General features: G+C 39.4%; 1 protein-coding gene across 2 annotated transcripts; it reads left to right on the top strand.

Moving 5' to 3' along the window:
- The first annotated feature begins 792 nt into the window (after window positions 1–792).
- On the top strand, window positions 793–21857 carry SFPQ (splicing factor proline and glutamine rich). Of its 2 annotated transcripts, XM_031962107.1 has the most exons (12): window positions 793–1721; window positions 2383–2571; window positions 3776–4077; window positions 4373–4468; window positions 6703–6899; window positions 7020–7104; window positions 7360–7477; window positions 7847–7892; window positions 7977–8095; window positions 16968–17013; window positions 17440–17504; window positions 18698–21857. In XM_031962107.1, the coding sequence occupies exons 1-10, from the start codon at window positions 915–917 to the stop codon at window positions 16989–16991; spliced, it is 1983 nt and encodes a 660-aa protein (XP_031817967.1). In that variant the 5' UTR covers window positions 793–914; the 3' UTR covers window positions 16992–17013; window positions 17440–17504; window positions 18698–21857. The 2 variants fall into 2 exon arrangements, with proteins under 2 accessions (XP_031817967.1, XP_031817966.1); XM_031962106.1 differs by lacking the exons at window positions 16968–17013; window positions 17440–17504; window positions 18698–21857 and adding an exon at window positions 10440–16555.
- The last annotated feature ends 396 nt before the right edge of the window (window positions 21858–22253 follow it).

Genomic DNA, 22253 nt, shown 5'->3' with positions numbered 1-22253 from the left:
AAGAGAGCCTTGAATGCCAGGCAAAAGCCTTCCCTATTTTATTTGCCGCCAGTCCGTAGCATCCCAAGAGCACTTCCACTCACGACTCCCAGTTATGCCGGGGAAGCAAACTGACAGTCTGTGGCTAAAGTTTAGCAACTAGGAGAAAAGCCCTGGAGCCCCTCCCCCAGCCCCCCCCCCCCCCCCGGGGCATCTCTCCAAGGTCAATGAGCCGGGACCGCCTCCTTTGTACCGGGAGGGGTGAGCGGTGGCTCTCTGGCTCTGATAAGTCGTTAGAGAGGGAACTCTTCGGGGCTGCATCTTTTTTTATTTGCCTGAACCCAGGGCTTAGACGGATTTGGGCATACAGCAAGTGCTTAACAAATGCTTTTAGTTCACTCAACTCAAAGGCGCGGAGGAAGTCCTGAGAACTCGCCCTCTGGGGCTCAAGGACGTCTCTGTAAAACGAGAGATGCTCGAGGATCGCTCCGGCACTGAATCCTGGCTCCCGATGCACTGACACGCTCCCAGCTCCATTTCTAGACAAGATGTTCTAACCATCCCAACCTACACACACAGAAGTCGCCCACGAGTGCTCATTCAAATTCCGTCAGCAAATCACGGCGGAAAGAAATCCTTTCCTCTGCTGTTTATTGGCCGGTTCAGACAAGCGGTCCTGGCACGGGTCCCACCCCTTAGTAGCGAACCAGTGAGGGAGGACGGGATCGCGTCATTGTGCGGCAACCTACCTATTGGTGCAGTTCGCTGTCCATCTGGGAGCGCAAGGGGCGGGCTCAGAGCTGACGGCCTATATAAGCGGAGGACAAAGGCGGCGCGGTGCTTGTGTCCCCCGCCATTTTGTGATCAGCAAGGTGGCCTCCACGTTCCCTGAGCGACTTCTCCGCTTTTGCCTCGCCCGCCCGCTGATCACGGACATGTCCCGGGACCGGTTCCGGAGTCGCGGGGGCGGCGGCGGCGGCTTCCACCGGCGCGGTGGCGGCGGCGGGCGAGGCGGAGGCCTAAGCCATGACTTCCGTTCGCCGCCGCCGGGCATGGGCCTGAGCCAGAATCGAGGGCCGCTGGGGCCGGGCCCAGTCCAGACCGGACCTAAGCCTTCCATCCCGCCGCCTCCGGCGCAGGTATTGGCGCAGCAGCAAGCGCAACAGGCGGCGGCGGCCGCGGCGGCCGCGGCGGCGGCAGCGGCGGCGGCGCAGCAGCAACAGGCGTCGTCCCCGGACCCGCCGAAGCCAGGGCTCCCTCCGGGCAGCAGCCCCGGGCCCACAGTGGGCACCGCCGCGCCGGCTTCCGTTTCCGCGCCGTCCGCGCCGCCCCCGGGCTCGGGGGGGCCTCAGGGCCCAGGCTCGGCGACTTCGCAGGCCTCATCCGGACCGTCGGCCCCTCCCGGGGGGCCGCAGCAGACCTCTTCGACCCCGGCCTCCGTGTCCTCCGGCTCGAGCGGGGGCCCGCCCCCTCCGCCCCCGGGCTCCTCTGGGCCTAAGCCCGGTCCGAGCCCCGGCGGGCCCAAAGGCAAGATGCCCGGAGGGCCCAAGCCTGGCGGGCCGGGCCTCACTCCTCCCGGAGGACATCCGAAGCCGCCTCACCGGGGCGGCGGGGAGCCCCGCGGGGGCCGGCAGCACCACCCGCCGTACCACCAGCAGCAGCAGCAGCCGCCTCCCCATCACCAGGGCCCCTCGCCCGGCGGACCCGCGGGCCGCAGTGAAGAGAAGATCTCGGACTCGGAGGTGAGTGAGCGGCGTGTTAAAATGGCGGCCGGCGCCGATCCTGCTCTGGCCTCCCCTCCCCCTCCGCTAGGCCTCGGACTCCATTTTGTCGGCAGCGAGGTGACTGGGCGCATGCGTGAGCGCGGCCCGCCAGCCGACTCGTGGCGGGGGCGGGGAGGGGGCACGAAGACCTCTCCGTGGTTCGGTGACGCGTCGCCGCCATTTTCTCCACCTTCGGGTGTAGCGGATCCTAATGCGGGTCCTGCGTGACTGGAGAGATGGGGGAGGCTGGGACGTAATGGAGTAAGATGGCGCTGGGGGAGGAGGAGGGGCCAGGGGAAAGCCGGGAGGAGGTGGGGTCCGGGCCCCGGCACGGGCTCCCTGCGCGTCGCGACCTCGGCTTCCCCTTCAATTAGGAGGGTCCATCTGGTGGGGTCCTTTGTTCCAGGCCGGGCGCAGCCCAGTCAAAGCCTCTTCCGCTCCTGCCTGCCCCGGGGCCGGCAGCCAAAGGGAACCGGTCCGGCCTCCGGTCAGGTCCGGCCTCCGGTCAGGCCCGGCCGGGAAAGGGGGCGGAGGGGGGTGCTTTGTTAGGCTGTATGGGGTGCATTAATTCTGGGAAAAGTAAACCGCTTTCTGGGCGTTCAGCCTCTTAACTGGAAACTGCTCTCCCCACTTTTCCTAGGGTTTTAAAGCAAATTTGTCCCTATTGAGGAGGCCTGGAGAGAAAACTTACACCCAACGGTGTAGGTTATTTGTTGGGAATCTGCCAGCCGATATTACGGACGAAGACTTTAAAAGATTATTTGCTAAGTATGGAGAACCTGGTGAAGTCTTTATCAATAAGGGGAAAGGATTTGGATTCATCAAACTGGTGAGTGTATTTATTCTCCTTGTCACTGGAGGATGCGCGTGCACAATACAAAATGCACAATTCGTTTTATTTAGAGTCGGGAATCTATTAACATTTTCAAGTCATTTTATGGTTTAGGTTGTAGGTAAGTGACATGCCTTTATTGTGATTTTTATCATGAATGGTACCTTGACTGGGGTTGTTTTAGTGAATAACCAAGGACAGCCCCGGTTTTTATAGGCAAATTTCTAAATCTTGAGAAAACGTAAAGATATAGATTGGTCTGTGGCTCATACACTACCTTTGGTGAAACATTAAGTCAGCAGAAATTGATGATGAGTAATTATAATTTTGCTTAAAAAGACACACATTAGTATCCAGACAATTGGTATGCCTGGTGCAAACATCCTAAATGTGTCCTGTAATGTGATTATCTTAGTCTGGCCCACTAGAGGCAGTGTATTCTATTCCATAGCACTAATGGCAGATGTTGATCTCCAGATTCTGTCTCTAGCTCTTTGACCACAAGCAAAATAAAAGTAATACTCCTTGAACTTCATCTTTTTCAATTACAAAACTAGTTTTGTGTTTGTATAATTTGTATAATAATATGCAAATACTTAGGCACTGTATATCAAAGTTTTGGGGAAAGTACTCTTTTCCAGACACCCCTTTTTTCTGAATTATGTAATAATCTCTGTAGCAATGTGTTGTAATAATAACTTAAATTTAGCACTTTTAGGTTTGCAAAGTGTTTTCCCAAATTTTTAACAGGAAGAGTATAGTCAGGAATAACTTAGGTTCAAATACTGTGTGACCATGAACAAATCCATTTTGCTCTGGCGATTTATATAAAACTTTATAGTTCAGTACCTTATCAGATGAACCATTGGGATTAGATAGTAGTTTATGGTGCTTATTTATACACTTTGGTACATAGGTGCATAACAAGTAATGGACAGCTATATAAATTTTCTAAATAAAGTTTCAAGGGCCAAAATAGAAATCTTCTGAACCAGACTCTTAAAACTAGTACACAACTGAAAAAGTGAGATCTTGGCAAAATCTTGGTCTCAAGGTTCCAACTAGGGTCTTTTGATTTCTAGACCTGCTTAATGTTGCATAGGAAATTTTATCTTTGAGAAAGTAAGAGAAATGATATAATTTGTCCCCAATTCAAGTCAATTCTAAAGTTAATTCAGATTTTAATATTTGATATTTTCAGGAATCAAGAGCTTTGGCAGAAATTGCCAAAGCAGAACTTGATGATACACCTATGAGAGGGCGACAACTTCGTGTTCGTTTTGCCACGCATGCTGCTGCCCTCTCTGTACGAAATCTCTCACCCTATGTTTCCAATGAATTATTGGAAGAAGCATTCAGCCAATTTGGACCTATTGAAAGGGCTGTGGTAATTGTTGATGATCGAGGAAGATCTACAGGAAAAGGCATTGTTGAATTTGCTTCCAAGCCAGCTGCAAGAAAAGCATTTGAAAGATGCAGTGAAGGAGTATTTTTGTTGACAACGTAAGATATTTCAGATTTTTAAGTTCTCTTAAATTTAGTATATGAATGTGGTACAGCATGGAGATTTCACACTGGTTCACAAACTTCCTAAGTTTGAACCAAATTAAAATGTCATCATTTGCAAAATAAATAAAACATTGGTAAATATTAACATTTTGTAATCAGTATGTGTTTTACAGGGAATGTTTTGTATGGTTTAGTAGTGGTCCCTGTTTCTTTGAGTTTGTTGTCTCTAGAGTAGGATTTTTTAATCTGAAGACCAAACTTGCATGCTATTTTCTTTTTTCTTCATTAGAACTCCTCGACCAGTCATTGTGGAACCTCTTGAGCAGTTAGATGATGAAGACGGTCTTCCTGAAAAGCTTGCCCAGAAGAATCCAATGTATCAAAAGTAAGAGCTCTTTTACACTTAAATGTTTCAAAAGGACTATGATTTTCCTTCAGAATACATCTTTGCCTTAAAGGACAATTTAGTTTCATGGGTTTTAGTTGTCCTAAGGGAAAAAAAAAACTGCACTCTTTAGTGCCTACCATTAGCAATTTCTTCCCAACTGCTTGTTTGAGAGTCCCTAAATAGCCTTCCAAGAGCTTAGCATTTCTACATCATAGAAGCACTGGAATGTTATTCTAGTAGAGGAACATCTTATTTTTCTTATTTAAAAAAATGGGTGGGTAGGAAATAGAGTAAAAACTCTTAGTGGCAATTCTTTTAAAAAAAAAAAAAATTGGTTGGATCCAGACCCACTGGATTAACTTTCTGGGGGTCTTGTTTGTTTTTTGGAGGGTTTGCTTCAATAATCAATCAAATAGAAATGAGAGTTGGAAGAAGTCATCATCTTAACAATTCCCTTCCCCCTTTTCCATATCTAAAAGGAAACCACAGAAGTTGAGGGTTGGAAAGGAACCTATAGCTGTTTAGTCACTGTTCAGGTTCAAATAGTAGAGTTGAATCAACAAGCATTTATTAAATTCCTACTGTCAACAACTATGCTGAACATTGGGGCTGCAAAAAAAAAAAAGTTTTGTTCTTGAAATACAACTACAATGTAATTTGCTACAAGACAAGAATAGCCATTTAGTCTAAACCATATGTGAAAAGGAATTTACTATAACCTACTTTGACCAACAGTGTAATCTAGCTTGGGCTTGACCATTTCCAAGGAGAGAGAACTGAAAGACTTGACATAGTCTTACTTTTCCATAGTGATAATTGAAGTTTTCTCTTAAAAGTCTGCATTTGCTTCTTTCTATCCAATGGTCCTTTTTCTGACTTGGGCCAAACAAGATAAATCATTCTTTAATTTGGCAGCCATTCAAATACATAAAATTACTTATATCTCCCTGATGTTTTCTCCAGGGTAAATTTTTATATTAACTTTTGGTTTTAAACTTCACTGTCTTGATTGTTCTTTGGATTTTTATCAATGTCCTCCTTAAATATTTGTGACCAAAACTGGAGCACAAAACTCCAGATGAGATCTGACAAAAATCAGGGTACAGAAAGATTTCTTATCTCCTTATTTCTGGAATCTGTAGCTTAAGGTCACCTTAGCTTTTTTGCCTCTATATTACACATTTCATAATTCTGCTTCTCCCCATTGTGTGCTTGTGGGATTTTTTTAAATTGGGATTTTAAAAACTTATGGTAATTAATATCCTTATCTAATTTGATCTTTTTAGATTCAACCCAGTAAGTCACTTTATCTTTGGATCCTATCTTCCATTTCGTTGGCTATTCTCTGTTTAAGTGTCTAGTACACATTTGTACCTTTATTCAAATCATGGATAAAAATTTAATTTCAGCAGGATGGGTAAATAGCCCAGGGCAGCACAAAATAAAAAAATTGATGCACTAGAGAATTGGCCAATTTGGAACCCTTATAAACCTATTCTTGGGAGTCTTATCATTTAACCTAATTTAAAGTTAGTCTTATAAATTAGCCATTTTCACCATGCAAAATTCTGACTAGTTTACAGGCTAAGAATAGGGTTAAAATAAAACATGGGAAAACTTGGGGATTCTAGTGGATACAAATATGAATTGGTATGATAGCAAAAAAAAAAAAAAAGATGCTGTAGTCTTAGGCTGGTCATTAGAGGAATAGCTGAAATACTGTATTATGTTGGTCCACAATAGTCCTCCTTTAATACAAAGCCTCAGATTAGTGCCATTTCCCTTTTGGACACCTCTTTTACTCCAATTGAGCTATTTATTTTACCCCGATCCTGATCTAAAATGTCCTTGCATCTAATACTTGGTGAAAAACTTATTTCCTGTTGTTATTTATTCTCAATAACTCTTTGGTTCTTATCCTCTTCCTGAGGTGTAATTGCTTTTCTCCATCAATGACTCTATTTGTGTGTGGTGCACACACTTTGGTGTTGCAGATGTTTCATTGCCATGTAATGGCAAATTTCTTATATTGACACATGCTCATAAAATTGCTCATAAAATTGAGGAAGGTAAAAGATTTAAGTAAGTGTTGGTATTTTTAAAAGGTTGCCTGCTTTATAAATTTCAACTTTTTGTTCCTTGAATGATAATCTTGGATACAAGCTCTGATAAGATTTTTCCAAATCACATTTCATGTACCAAGTAACTTGACAGACTTGAACAATTTTCAGGGAGAGAGAGAACCCTCCACGTTTTGCTCAGCATGGCACCTTTGAGTTTGAATATTCCCAGAGATGGAAGTCTTTGGATGAGATGGAAAAGCAGCAAAGGGAACAAGTGGAGAAAAACATGAAAGATGCGAAAGACAAACTGGAAAGTGAAATGGAAGATGCATATCATGAACATCAGGCAAATCTTTTACGCCAGGGTAAGCATCCTCATCTAGAGTCAAATTTGAGGTGGTATTATATTAATTACTTAGATGTATAATTATTATTTATGTATTGTCTGCATTAATGGGAAAAAATTTAACTTGCGAAATACCCAGATCTAATGAGGCGTCAAGAAGAACTGAGAAGGATGGAGGAACTTCACAATCAAGAAATGCAGAAACGCAAAGAAATACAGTTAAGGTAGGATTTATCTGTAATTCTAACTTCTGTATGTATGATTATTAAAATGAAGGAAGGAAATTGAAAAGAATTAGATTTCATAGCTGAGGCATAGAGATTTGAATGCCTTGTCTGAATTTGTGCCACTAGTAGAATGGCAGAGTCTAGCCTTAAGTTCACTTCTGAATTCTTTTCTCCTCATGAAGAAACAGCTATCATTACATTTGTTTGTTTTATATAATGATCTCTTGCTATTCATAACTGCATTTTTTCTAGGCAAGAGGAAGAGCGGCGTAGAAGAGAAGAAGAAATGATGATTCGGCAGCGTGAGATGGAAGAGCAAATGAGACGCCAAAGAGAAGAAAGTTATAGTCGGATGGGATACATGGATCCTGTAAGTGGAGATTGTTTAAAAATTGGCACACTTCTGAATCTTAGTTTTTTGTCAGGCTCTTGCCTAACCTAATATTTTATTGGCAATTTTGGCTTTAAATTTTCAGTAGACAAAATGACTATTGTTCCTTTGCCCAGTGAATTGCCAAAAGGTAACTAAAATGTGAAGGGAAAAAAGGAAAGGGCATTAAGTAGACCTGGAAATAAAAGTTTTAATACATGTTGACTTCATCTGTAACTACATTTTTATAACTCTTGCTTTATCCCAACAATAGTATAGCATTCTTTCATGCTGGAATTTGAAAATTGTCTTATTCCAGATGTTTGGAAAGTAGAGGCTTAGTTTAATAAAAGCATTTTCTTTTTACAGCGTGAGAGAGAGATAAGAATGGGTGCAGGAACAATGAACATGGGAGGTAAGTTGAAAATGTGTATGTGTTTAAGAACATTAGTTGACTGAATAATTAAGAGTAATTATAACCAGTGTTTCTGTTTCTTAGATCCCTATGGCTCAGGAAGCCAGAAATTTCCACCTTTAGGTGGTGGTGGCATAGGTTATGAGGCCAGCCCTGGAGTTCCACCAACAGCCCTGAGTGGTTCCATGATGGGAAGTGACATGGTAATGTATCTTGTAAGGACTTAATGAGGGAATTTCTCATTTTCACCTTTTCTTTTTTAATTTTAATTTTTTTAAAAGCAGATGACTTTGAACTTTCTTAGTTCCCCTAGTCTTTGTAAATAGTGCTATGGAAGATTAGTGTGGCGATACATATATATGTAGAAAGCTTTTTCAGCTGTGTTGTAACTTAGCTGAAGACAAGGTTGCCAATAAGGGAATCGGAACTATGCTTTCTGGAATATTTGCAGTTTTCTTTGGCATTTAAATAGGTTTGAAGTTCTGCATTCTGTTGCTGATGCACTTTTGATTTAGTGCATGGCAACCCCAAATTCCTAGTGTTACTGAGCACACCAGATTACTCTGTTATCTTAAGTGGGAGTAATCACATGGCAAAGTATCTTTTTTTAAGCTGGTATTTGCCATATGTATTAGAATCAAAGTTTGTAGTGTTAGGCATGTTTTAGTGATAGGACTCTGGCCTCTTATTTGCTGTGTCTTCTATCATATGACAAGGAAATTCTGATTGTGTTCTGACTCGTCGTTTCCCATTTGTTGGGTCTGTCTGTGGTTACAGCCTCTTAATTCAACTTACTACATCTCCATTTTGTTCAAGGGTACATTTAAAGACTAGATTACTTAGCATACTAATTGTGTGCTCTTGATCTGAGACCTCTTGATGCTATCTCAATATAGTTTTACTACTGATAGCTTACAAGAATGCCTGGGAAAAATAATAATTTGAACTTGTTTGAGTGGTTGCATTAGGCTTTCACCATCCTTATAAGTGCACGTGGCATTTAGAAGGGTTTAGAGGGTGAGTTTTAAAAATTATTCAGGGCATCTTTGGATCACTTTTCATAGGACTTGGGCTATGGTGAGCTGCTGTGGCTTACCCAGAAATCATCTCTTTATATTAAAATGAAACAGATGACTTGGAGATCAGTTTAGCATTATGGCCTTTGATAAAATTTGTTTATGGGCTTTTTAAATTTATTTTTTATTTTTTTTTAAGAATAAAAAGGAAATGATGTCATGCTTTGAGTGGTTTAGTAAAGCCAGTGCACCTTCATACTGTTCACTAAAGTGCTGATAAAGGTGCTAAAATTTGATAATGCAGTCCTTGGTAACACATGTCACTTTAATGGCAGCTTCTGGGTTCTTAGCTGTAATTAAAAAATGCAAAAAGCCAGAAAACCTTGCTGATTTTGACAATCCATTACTTAGAAGGATTGAAGCCAGTCTTTTCAATATCTCTAGTATTTTGAAAGATTCTTTTCTTAGTTGTTGGTATTAGTTGTAGAACCAGTAAATACTGATTCTACTTTATTTTGGTGGGATAGTAGTTGACATCTAATTTTATTTGAAATGCAACAAATTAGGCTTCTGTGCTCCTATAATTATAGAAGGGGCTACTGCTTTGTTCAGTCACTACCCTTTTTACCTGATACTAGATGGAGTCTTGAAATCACTGCTTTATTGCAGTCAAATTGGGCTTGTTGGTAAAACTGGGAGATGCCAATAAAGCCTTGAAATCACAGTGAAGTCTTAAAGTGGACTTGCACAAGACCTGGGGAAATGTTGGGTTGTTTAATGGATGCACATCACTCCTGTGTCTTTAGTTAAACAGTCAGATGGTACTGTGAAATTGTATCTGGCTATGTAGCTATGGCTCTTAAGTGAGAATATGGCAACAAGTTTTTATTAAGTTACTGTGCTGGTTAGGTTAAATCATTAAATCCATTAGTCTCTTTGCTTTTTCTTTTTGTAGTCCAGTAGCACTGTATTAAAACTTTCAACCTTTTAAGACATCTGCAGCTTAGTCAGCAGATCTGTCTTAAGCCCATCTCGAAAAGCACAAGGTCTCTAATGCAGCACATGCCACTAACTGGTGAGTAGGCCTTTCATGTCAACTCATACTGAGCGAATTCAATCTTTCTGGTTAGGCTTTCTTGGAAATTGACTGGAGTCAACTAAATTTCTCTGCTCAGACCTTGAGTATGCAAGCCTTTCTCTGGGTTAAAGAGGTGTGAAAATTCTAGAACTCATTTTGGAATGGGTATTCACATCTGCACTAATGCTTAAATTTTTTAGCACTACAGGGAAGATCTGTTCTTTGAAACACAGGTGTATGAGAATGGATCAAGTGGGAACATACCTCAAGGCATGTATTACCATAAACTAATTTTCAAATTACCCTTTTTTCCTTTCTATGTTCCCGGTACCTGTGGATCGACTCAATGGTGATTGTATCGACGAACGTTGACTACGGAACCTTCTAAAAATATTTACTTAACACACATGGACATCAACTACATATAATGAACTGTTAATACTGTTCCAATAGCGTACTGAGCGCTTTGGGCAGGGAGGAGCTGGGCCTGTGGGTGGGCAGGGCCCTAGAGGAATGGGACCTGGAACTCCAGCAGGATATGGTAGAGGGAGAGAAGAGTATGAAGGCCCAAACAAAAAGCCCCGATTTTAGATGTGATATCTAGGCTTTCATTCCAGTTTGTTTTTTGTCTTTTCTTGTTTAGACACCGATCTTTTTAATTCTTGCATTTTAGTAAGAAAGCTACATTTTTATGGATGTTAGAAATTTATTGACCTAATATTTGTAAATGGTCTGTTTGGGCGAGTAAAATTATGTAATGCAGTGTTTCAAAAAAGGGAGAAAATCTAGCTTTTTTTTGATGTATAACGTCCCTAAAGTTATGGCAGTGTACCTTGTGCCACTGAATTCCCAAAGTGTACCAATTTTTTTTACTGTGCTTCAAATAAATAGAAAAAACTAGCTATAAATTTGATCTTTAATTTTGCCATTCATGCTTCCATCATTAGGTCAGGGAATACACCTCGCAAGCTTAAGACTCTTTGGCCTTTGAAAGGTACTTTTCATTTGTGGGAAGATATATTTAGAAGCAGTTCTTTCCACAAATGATTCTAGTTTTAAAGAAGTAATAGCTACTGAAAAGAATAGTAATTATTTGCTTGCTGTCATTATACATTCTACAGCAATGAGGATAAGCTATATCTTGAGTATTTTGGAGATGGTGATGTAAGTTGAAGCAGAACTGTTAACTATTCTGCAGGAATATGTATCAAGATTATGGAATGGGTTTTAGAACTGTTGGTGGGGGGAGGAGGGCGGGCCTGGCCGAGTTGGTTTTTTTTTCCTTTTTTTTTTTTTTAATAGCCCTATCGATGACTTTTATCCTGTGCTTGGTAGTTTTTAAAGTTGGGGAAAAAAATAGGTCATTTCACCCCTTCTTTTACCCCAAGACCAAACCCTAAAGAATGGCTTGTATTGACTTCTCTTCCAAATTAAAGATTGTTAAATGTGAAGGCTTCATGCATTACTTTTAAGTGGCTCTATAAATAGGGAATGTGTGTTCTGCCTGAAATAGTTAACCTACCAGAGAAAGCTGCAAGGTAGTTGAATGACCTAAAAGCAGGGAGAACCATACAAATTTGTACTCTGTAACTTACAGCTCCTTGTGCTACTTCTGTTGGGCAAAACAGCATAGGAATATTAAATCTAGAAGCTTCAATAACTTATTAGCAGTTCTCCATTCTGAGAGCTAGTGGTGATTACATTTAGGGCTATATAAATTCCAAGTGTACTGAATTGTAGATCTGGCAGATATCCCTATAGTTACTATTTGGTGTATCATTATAAAGTAGCACTAAATCTGGAGGGCATAGCTCATGCTACACAGTACAAATATTGCTCCCTTATAAAGCTTTTGAAGTGTTTCGATGGTGTTGCCAGTTACTTGTCAACTTCATTGAATCCTTCACTCTAGATTATCTCATGAGTAATATTAATGTAGTTGGTTGCCTGTGAGTGTTGGGAGCCTGATTTCCCAGTGTTAAAATACATTCCGCAGAAGTGTGACCATCCTGGTTTGGCTCTGTTTTTAGTTATGCATTTCAAAACTTGTACATTAATGTAGCTGTTACTATGGTATTCTCCCTCTTCCTCCTCCCCTTTTCCCCTCCTCGGTGTACTAATTGGCAAATGTGAAATTCTAAGCCAAACCTTTGTCAAAAGGCTAAAGCTTAGTTCTGTAGTTAGCCTATGTATAAAAGCAGAACTTAAAATAATTGGGCATTTGGGTAATGGTGAGTAGGGAGTCCCCAAATGTAATGACTAGCCAAAGCAAGTCTTGTCATTAAAATACTAGTTGTTACTGAGTATATGCAATGTGTTTAATTGAGGTAGACTCTTTGATTTTGGCTATAATATTAAAGCTTATTGTTTCTATTCACCAAAAGGAAGAGGGCAGTTGACTTTTTCTGCATATTATTATATTTAAGTTTAGCCCTGTCAGTGATACACAAGTTCTTTTGTCTACATAACTCTTGGCTTGAAAGCAGTCCCATTATAACTTGAACTGTAGTAAGGACCCAACTAATAACCAAAAAAACTATCCAAAGGGTGTTCATGGGACACCCATAGAGGGTGAACTTGATTGTGTGGGGGTGGGGGGGATGGCGGGGGAATTGGGAAGTCTGCCTGTAAAATTAATGTTTCAGTTTATTTTTCAGATTACATGCCTTTCTTTATAAAAGAGATGCTGGCACAGACCCTAAAATAAGCTTTAAGTAGTACTGTACCTTTGAAGAGTGGTAAAGAATGCTAATGGATAGCCTGAAAGTTGTGGCTTTTGATACCCTTATTTGGGGCAGTAAAATTGCTAAACGAAGTTTAGCAAAACTATTCAGTTCAACTGACATTTGATTTGTCATGTTAATAGCAGTGTTACCAAGTGTTGTAACTGCTCAAATTGATTTTCAAAAAGTTCTTTTGAGATCCTTGTGCTAAACAGGTGTAAGGTAGTCATAACTTAATTTGAATTTAAATAATTTTAAAAGGAAGTTTTCTAAAAATTTGATCCACATGGGTTGGGAGAAGGGTGGTGATTAGCCTAGTCCATAATTATTGGGTTTTGGCAGTTTCTAAGATATTAATAGTCATTTTGTTAGCCATTTTTCTCCTTTTAAAAAACCACACCTTTTTCACACACACCCTCCTCCCTCCCAACTCTCTCATTCCCTTTTCACTTTTCTCCCTTATTCATAATTTTGATTTGGATTGGGCTTTAAGAGGACCACTGGTACTTTCTATGCAGCATATTTTTAAGTATACTTCAATCCTCCTAATCTTAAACTGCATTCCTGTAGTACCCCCAACTCTGGGTAGATTTAGCAGTTAGGTAGTAAATAAGCTTAATGTGTTTGCACACACTGTCCCGTGAAATTGTAATCCTCTTTGCTTAGTACATTAAGCATCCTTTTTAAACTTGTAGGAACATAATCCCACAGCTGCATAGATGCATTATACCATTTAACATAAACAGATTACAATTTATGAGAAATTGTAACATTACATCTGTGAGACTTTATGTGGCATTTTATGGTAGATTAAAATCTAGATTACTTGGCTTCTCCTTGGCAGCCACTTTATTGTGGCAGAAAGTTTTTCTGGTATTCTTGGACTGCAATTGTGCAAGTAGTGGCCTGCTACATAACTGCATTTAGCCAGCATTTCTGCAGTGCGTAACTGTGAGGAACGTAGTACCGCAAATGGCAATGGACATTAGGACCCGGATGTAGTATTCCTGCTTGCTCCAAGATTCTCATTGCCGACTGCATACAGGTAGGTAACAAGCAATATAATCTAACTTGGTGACTTGCTATGTACTTTTATTCTGTGGGCATTCTGACATCACACTTCTGATAATGAAATTACAGTGCAGCACCCAACACTTGTATGTTGAAGTTAGCTTGCATCAAAACTGCGTGAGTTTCGGGTTAGAGCTGTAATGTAAGCAGAATTCAGTGCTCTTTGCAATTCTGAGATAAAAACTGCAAACCTGATACCTTGGTATCTGACTCAGTTGTGTGGCTTTCTTTGGTTTCCTTGCATAACTCTGAAGATAAAATTGAAAACTGCAGCTCTGGGGAAGAGGGGATACATAACCAAAAAACCATACTTAGATACAGTTGGGTGATCTTAAAATCTTGAAAGACTTTTGTAGCATGTGGTAGTCTTCTGTAGCAACAAACTGACCTGACTAGGTCAGCATGGGTAGGCTTTTCATTATACCATCTTGGTTTAGTAATTTCTCTAGAATAAGTGAACTGAGATCCAAATTACAGTTTACTGTATTGTGCATTTAAAAAAAAAAAAAAGTGGGGGGGGGCTCCTTGGGAACTCTGTTTAATCATGGGTTCAAGTGGGAATCTTACAGTGTGAATAGTTCTTTAGTTTTGTGGCTTATCCAAACCTGTCTATACTTTTAAACCCTGAGGTGTTGGGTGGGGAGGACATTGGTATGACATGTTTAGTTGCCAACAGTTGAACAAAATCTGGGAAACATGGCTTCCCAGTAATTGCCAACAGTTGAACAAAATCTGGGAATTGTGGTTTCCCAGTTAAAAAGCTCGTCGTGATGTAGAGTGAATATGATCTTCAGAATAGTCTTGTGAACTTGGCTCTGATTAGCTTCAGGAATGTGATGTTTCTAAACTCAAATTGCCAGAAAATGCAAGTCTTCCAAAGCACTTTATTGTTTAGGAAGGATGGACTTTAAGCTTGTATCCACTGTTGTATTTAGAACTTGATTGAACTTTTAACTTTAAGTTCCTGAACTGGTTCTTGGCTAATGCATAAGAAACAGGTTTCAGGTGTAAATGATTTCTGCTTTGTAACTGCAAAGTTGTGTCAACTTAGCATGAATGCTGGTATAGACTTTGCTTGACTTGAACATTTTTCAGTTGTATTTCCCAGGGAATAGCTTGCTCATTAGCAAACAGTTTCCAAACTGGAGACATTTGTATTTTTCTTTCTAATCCATTCAAGCAAGTAGTTTCTGTACTTTTGATGTCTCTTAATGAATAGTTTAGCTCACTGTAGTAATAACATGATGTAGCTTGTATTTCTGTTGCTCAGCAAGTGACATCAGTGTCACGAAATCTGGCTTCTAACACTGGGGTGTTCTGTGCATAAAAATGTTAAATCAGTGGCCATATTTGCTACTGTGTTACAAGTGCTTGAGTTTTAAGTTTAGGATTTATTTTTTAAGTCAGTATGCTCTAAGGGCACATTCTTGACATAACATTTTGGACTTTAGGAATATCATGAAGGGTTTTATCATTTTGCTTTGTTCATCCTTGAAGCTTGATTGGGTTTTTACTCTTAACAGAACAAACAACCTGTGACGTAAGTGGGTTTCCATTTGCTTTAGGTATCAAATGTGAATCTTAGTGCAGTAGGTTCCCCCCTTCCCAAAAACAAAACAAAACAAAACAAAAACCAACAGACCAAAAACCGTTATAGACACCTTAAAGTCAAAAGTTGGGAATAAGTGGGTTTCAGTAATGGAAAAATACCAAGGTGTTTGCATTGTATTTCATGATTTTACATTACCATTCAAAACTGAACTGGTGCTTTTAAAATTTAAACAATCTGAAGCTCAGAAGTGTGATGCCAGAATGTATTTGAGTACTTGTTAGGCCCTTGGAAACAAGATAATGGTGCTGTTTGAAAGATGAAATACAACGGGTGCTTTTACTGAGAATACTGTAAAGCTACATAACAAAGTATGGATGATGGTTGCAGTTTTCCCAATACTTAAACAGATGCGTGTGACTTCGTTTTTTTTTGGACTCTAGCTTTAATTGGGGGTGGGGGTGGGGTTGCATGTCTCCTATTGTTAATCATTGTTAGCTGCAGTGACATGATTTGCAAGACCTGCGTTATATTGCATTTCCCTACAACGTTATGTGACGTTTTTTGGAGAACCATGCTGTTTGTTCTGGACCTTATTTGGTTTTGCCTTTAGCTGATAAGTCAGTGCTGTCAGCTAGTGCAGTTGTCAAATGGCTGCTTACTAGGGAAAGAATTTGGAGGATTCACTACTCCTATTCATCTGTCATTGCTGCTAGATAATGATTGGCAACTAAAAGACTTAACTGTGGAAACTCCACAGTCATCTGTAAAAACCCACCATGTATAAAATGTTGCTTTAAAACACCAGTGCTGACAAAGTTGGGTTTTCCTTGGGTGAAAAGGGCTGGACCAGAATAGGATAATCTGGAGAGGGGGTTGGATGCAAAAAGATATAGTATCCCTTATGGATGGTACATGTGCAACAGGGAATTAGGGAAGAAGAAAAGCTTGGAATTGGAAATTGAATTAAGGCTGATCTTGTTCTTGTGCACTGTGGGCCTGCATTGTGAAGGTGATATCCTCTCTCTCTGAGGAAGGCCATGTATTACTCGGGTTCCCTTGGTGTGGCATTGTTAGTCTGCCCTAATTTAAAAGCCTAGTGAGGACTTGGGAGGGGGAAAAGGGAGCTCTACAGAATGAAGGGACCGCAGCTGCAGTATCAGACTTGAAATGGGGAGGGCATTCTTGAATGGGTTCTGCTGAGATTGGTCAGTCTGCCTGATTGATGGTGGAAGATAATACAGGAAAGGTGCTTTCTTTACAGTAAAGAATAGGGCTTGATGATGTTAGGGTAAAAGTTGTCACATACCTTCACATAAGGGATAGTATATTTTGGGTTGCAATAAAACTTTACTGTGCTCAGACTGGTGAAAGTAGCAGTTTAGGATTTTTGTATTTAAAAGGAAGTGTTCTTCACTCTTAATTCAGTTGCCTACTCTTTGACATCATCTTTACAAGAATTATGTAAACTAGACTATCTGCCCCCATGAGCTTCTTTCTCCTACTATTTTCATATGCCATAATTTGCCCCCAATTTACCAATCTTTACCTCTGGAATTTTTACCTTTTAAAATTGTGAAATTACTAGCAGTTTTTGGATCTTTGGCTTTTATAATAACTTTGTTTATTATTCTTTAGGTAAGAGTGATTGGTGTAGGCTGAAAAGAGTGCTCAATCCATTGAGGTAAGTTTTTACCTGCTCTTTCAACTGTGGAATTTAAGTCTTAAGTTTATTGGTTATGAGATAATTAAATTGAGAACTTAAATCTGGAATTGTACCAATCATTAGAAACTTAACTCGATTATTAGGGATAGTGACTTGGGCTTTTTTTCTAAGTCCTTCTTTGCTATTCAAGATCTTGAAAGTAAAAAAAGTAATGACTAAATTTTTAAAATATGGAGCAAGTCCTTCATTTTTCCTATCAGGAGTTTCTTTTGACTTTTTATTCATATCCATACATAGGATATGTTTAGATTGTAAAATTTAATTATTAGAGGATTGCATTCTTTTTAAGTGGATTTCAGGTGTAGAAAATTTTTAAGCTGTACTTTATATTTTTATAAGGATTTGTTTCTGCTTTAGTGATTAACATTGCCGTTTTGATTTGAGGTCTTCTAGAACAACATGAGCACATCCAGACTGAGCCTGGGTCACCCATCTGACCAGTTCAATAGGTAAGTTGTGGCGTATCACCTACTTTTCTGAGAAAACTGCTTTGCTGAATACTCGGCCTTAAGAATTGATCCCAAATGATTAATGTAAAAAGATCAGAATTAACTGTTTTTGTTTTTTTTTTAGGTTGTAAACTTCTTGGGCAATGTTGAACTGTTTTCTTTCTTTTTTTTTTTTTTTTTTTTTGGTATCTTTGTGCTTAGCACAGTTCATAGAGCATAGTAGGCACTTAATGTTTCAGTTTTGTAATACAGCACATGACAGTGCTTTTAATACCTGTTTGATATTGTAGTTAGTCGATTTGTCTTTTGTTTCAAATTGTTTTTCCATCTCTTGTTTCTGTGAACATAAATTAACATAAATAAAATGTCATTTTTTCCCCTGTGGGGGGGTGGCAAGGCAATTGGTTTGGGATTGTGATTTGCCCAGAGTCACTTGGTTAGGTAATTCATGTCTTCCTGACTTAGGGTCTGGTGCTCTCTCCACTACACCATCTAGCTGCTCCCAAATTACTTATTTTTTACCTATTTTGAACATGCACCACCAAGAGCTTTGTAAAGGGTTTTAAAATTTATTTTAGTGCTAGTTGAGTTCTGTTTCTCCCTCTCAACCCTGCTTCCCCTCCTCCCCAACATACATGATATCGGGTAATTATGAAAAATTTTTCCTGATTCATTCAAAAGGAAAAGGTGCGAACTGTGTAATAATATATAAAGAGTAAGGGGGGGGGGGAAGAGGGAAGGGTTCTCTGATATTGGATGGACAAGTGGGAATTGAATCTCAAGTTAGGGTTTTTAATGTTGCTAAGGGCAAGTACCATTTGAAGGAAGACAATCCAATAATGGGTCAAGCTGCTTAGATTGTGTTCTCAGTAGAAAGCCATTTGAGGTTTTTTGTATATGGTGAAGATAATAGAAACTTCAGTAGTCCAGATGTAGAACGACCGTGATCATGAACTTTGATCACTATTAAGAAGATGATTTCTTATTTGGGCAATTTTGTACTGTTAGTCTTAATGGCATGTAGAAAATATTGGCCTCTTGTTTTAATTGTTCAGTATTAAAACTTTGCTGTGCATGAGTGTTTTATATTTGGTGTTAAGCCATTTTTAAGCTTAGTTTAGTGAAATCCTTTGGCACAGTATTTTAATAAGTGTTTAATAAGCTTTTTGAAATAATCTTTTTTGAATTTACAGGAGTATAAAAGGGAGCAGTACTTTGGAAATCCACAAACCAAGGAAGAAGAACCAGGATTATTGAAGGAATTTATTTTTAATAATAAAATAGTTTGAATCCATTTCTTAGTAGTTTTAGTAAATTTGGTAAGCGCGCATGGTCCTGTATTGCTTATGGCAGTTCCAGAGCTCACTGCTAGGTGGCACAAAAGTAGCATGGCTTCCAGTAGCCATGAGGTTTCTCCAGTTCTGTAAATAACCCCTGTTCTTCGGGCATGTTCTCTATACCAACATTTTAAAAATTCATTCAAACCTTTATGGCTGTTGACTATAAAACCATCCTGGTAGTTGCTGTTTACATTCCATGTTAAACATATTGTAAATGATAAATATTTTAAAATTGGAGGCTCCCTATTGAGAACTACTTGTTAGTTAACATGTATCTCTCCAATTTAAAATAGAGTACATCTTCATTATTTAAAAATTTGAGAGCATGTCTTCATTTTTCCTGGATTCCAGGAGTTTTTGATTAATAATTTTGCTTTATTCATATCCATAGGATGTGTTTAGGTTATAAAATCAGTTTATTAGAGAATTGCACTCTTTTCAAGTGAATGTCTTGGTTGTGGGAGATTTTTAAGCAGTGTTTGTCATATAAAAATTTTTTATAAAATTAAATTTCTGGTTCCAAAATCAGTCCTGTTACAGATGGAATACACATTCTCACCATTGCTATCCTCACTTCTTTATCCTGCATGTGTTTATTAGACAAACTGGTCTACTTGCTCAAAATGTACCCTTCATCCCAAATCAAAATGCCCACTCTCTCCACCTCAATCATTTTGCCACTTTTTATCACTTCCTCATTTCACTAATCTGTTGTCCATGATCTAAAATTAAGGTAACTAGGTTGCTTTAAGTTAAAATTTCTCAGGTGGGCAATTAGATGCTTTAAATCATTTTGCTAAATAATGGGAAATATACTACCACTTGCTGTTGATCAGCACATGCCTGTAAGTCCCTTTTCAAGTGTCAAATTCATGACAGTGATGGTAATCACAGTTGAAAGTGATCCTCTGTATATAGTTAGTGCATAGTATACCTGACTTGACATATCCCACAGCTCAGACAAAATATAAACTCTGTAGATCTTAACTTCCTGCTGTTCTTGTATAGCTTCTGGTAACATTTGATTATTTGACTATATGATATTTAACTGGTTCACTCCAATTTGGTTTTTCATATTTTCAAATTGAAAGTATCACATGAAGCATTGGATTTTTATTGCTTTTTACCTATATGTATGAACTTTTGGGCTATTTGAGCTCTGTAGACATGGGATATTTCTGATTGGGCTGTGCATAAAAATGGACCCCTGCCAACATTAGGTAACTTCTCGGGGTGAGGATAAGAGGATCAAATGGCTACCAGGATTGTCCATTACCACCAATTTCAAGAAGTATAAACTAAGGTATCATAAATGTTAGACCATTATCATTTCCAAATACAGACTTTTTTTTTTTTTTTTTAATTTTTATCCATAAGGTTTTACTTTGTAATAGTGCCTTATGAGATTTTGTAAAAGGAATGAACTTTTGGTCTTGATAACTGAATTTCCCTTACTGCATCTGACCATAAACAAAATCCAAAGACAGGTGGTGGTGAAATGGTCCAGTCTGCAAATTCTGTCTACAAAGTACTTTGGATAATGAAGCCTCTTGAGGAATGCCACTGGTGTGAATTGTTTTCAATGTCAAGAGTTTTTTCTATAGTGTTGGAATTTCCACCTACTGATTTCTATACTTTTTAAAGTAATGGCAGGAAAATTGGAACCTGTCAAGATGTAAGAACAGTACTAGTGCATAACCTAGATTCAAAATTTATTTGGCGGGGTGATTTTTTTTTTTTTTCTCCCAACGTCAACTTATATTGTGGACAATAGGCCAGAGAATGTGCAGATTTGTAACGAGGGGAGGGGTGGGTCTTTTGCTTGACAGTTGCAGAGTACAAAAATGGATTAATTTCATCTCTGCTTAAGTGCAAGGGCCCAAAAGCGTTTTATTAACCATAGCTGGCTTAGATAACATTTCTCAAAGGAGATACTTAAAAAACTGATTGGCAGCTTTTTTTTTTCTTCTGGCAGTGGGGTTTAAGTGACTTGCTCATGAGTCACACAGCTAGAAGTATCTTTGACTGCATTTGAACTTGGGTCTACATCAAGCTGTCCCTCAGGCAATTTCTGTAGACACACTCTTCTGTACTTTCCTTTCCCTCTTGAATTTTGATCCAAATACTCAGGAATGTAGATTTCAGAAAAAACAATTGAGTTGATTTAGTCAAATTCTTTTAATTTTTCAAAGCAAGGAGTACAGTAGGTTAAATTTACGTGGCCCAGTTCAGAGTCAGGAAAGACCTGAGCTAGATTTCCTTGACTGTAAAATGTGTTTAATAAAAGCCACCTACTATAGGTTCTAGTGAGATAACATTTATGAAGATAGTAAGGATCAAAGGCTGGGAATCAAAACACCTGTCATCTGACTACAAATCCAGTGCACTTCATTGGATTGTAAAGAGTAAAGATCCTTGTTCCCTTTCTTTTGAACTGGTAACAGTTTCTTAAGGTTGAGTTCTGGTCACAGCCTTAGTGCAAGATCAGCTTTACTACTAAAGCTATGACACCCACCTGCATACTGGGTTATTGAGGCCATATAGATTTCATGTCTTAGGAAAAAAGCTAAATATTTTTAAAACTAGGAATATCATTGAAGATTTCATGGAGAGAAAGTGTCTCCTTTAGGCTAATGTAGTTCAGGAAGGCTGTAATGAATTGATAATCAACAACATGAAAGAGACAAGCAGTTGAGTATTGTGGTAGAAATAATTGGGATCTGGTAACTGGTTAGAAAACATTAGAACTCCAGAGGGATTATTGAATGAATATTGGTGCTAAAAAGTCAGCTGAAATGTTTCATGAAGAAACTGCACTTCTGAATTGTATAATCTTTCCATCCAACTCTTGTATTGCAGATGACATTCTCCATAGTTTTTCCTATGTGAAATCATTCAAATCTAAGTGTGGATTGTTTTAATTTGTCTTTGTATCCTTTGTAATGGGTATACCACACATAACATAGTGTAGGTACTTGTGAAATGCTAATGGGTTGATATTGGAGGCTCTGCAGTATTCTAGAGCTTAATGCAGCTGAGATGGAAATGTCCAGAGCAGTGGTATCCAAAGTGGAGTGTACAATGAAAGTCGTAGAATTGAGAGGAGCACAGCTGTTCCAGGTACTTCTGCCCTCCTGGTTTGTTTTTCCCTGCCTGCATTTAGAGTGGGCTGTTGCGTGGACTGCTCCCCAGCTAGGTAGGTAATTATTCTCCATCTGACTTTTGGTCTTCATTTTTACTGCTCTGCCCCATCAAAAGAACCAGGGAAATTTACCATGTCGTATAATATTGCACCTTTTTCATTTGGGTTTATATATCTTTGTGGAACCTCCTCTGGTTCTTTAAAACTGAGTATCAAAATAAATTGAGCTTGGAACCAGACTTTTGAATTGCTACACCCCAAAATGTT

The sequence above is a fragment of the Sarcophilus harrisii genome, chromosome 3 (assembly GCF_902635505.1).
Source record: "Sarcophilus harrisii chromosome 3, mSarHar1.11, whole genome shotgun sequence".
NCBI lineage: Eukaryota > Metazoa > Chordata > Mammalia > Dasyuromorphia > Dasyuridae > Sarcophilus > Sarcophilus harrisii.
This window is presented reverse-complemented; position numbering and strand designations above follow the sequence as displayed.

Coding starts and splice junctions, on each gene's coding strand:
- SFPQ (XM_031962106.1), top strand. CDS start 915: ATGTCCCGGGACCGGTTCCGGAGTCGCGGGGGCGGCGGCGGCGGCTTC. Junction 4,469..6,702: donor AAGAATCCAATGTATCAAAA/GTAAGAGCTCTT, acceptor AACAATTTTCAG/GGAGAGAGAGAACCCTCCAC. Junction 8,096..10,439: donor CCATGATGGGAAGTGACATG/GTAATGTATCTT, acceptor CTGTTCCAATAG/CGTACTGAGCGCTTTGGGCA.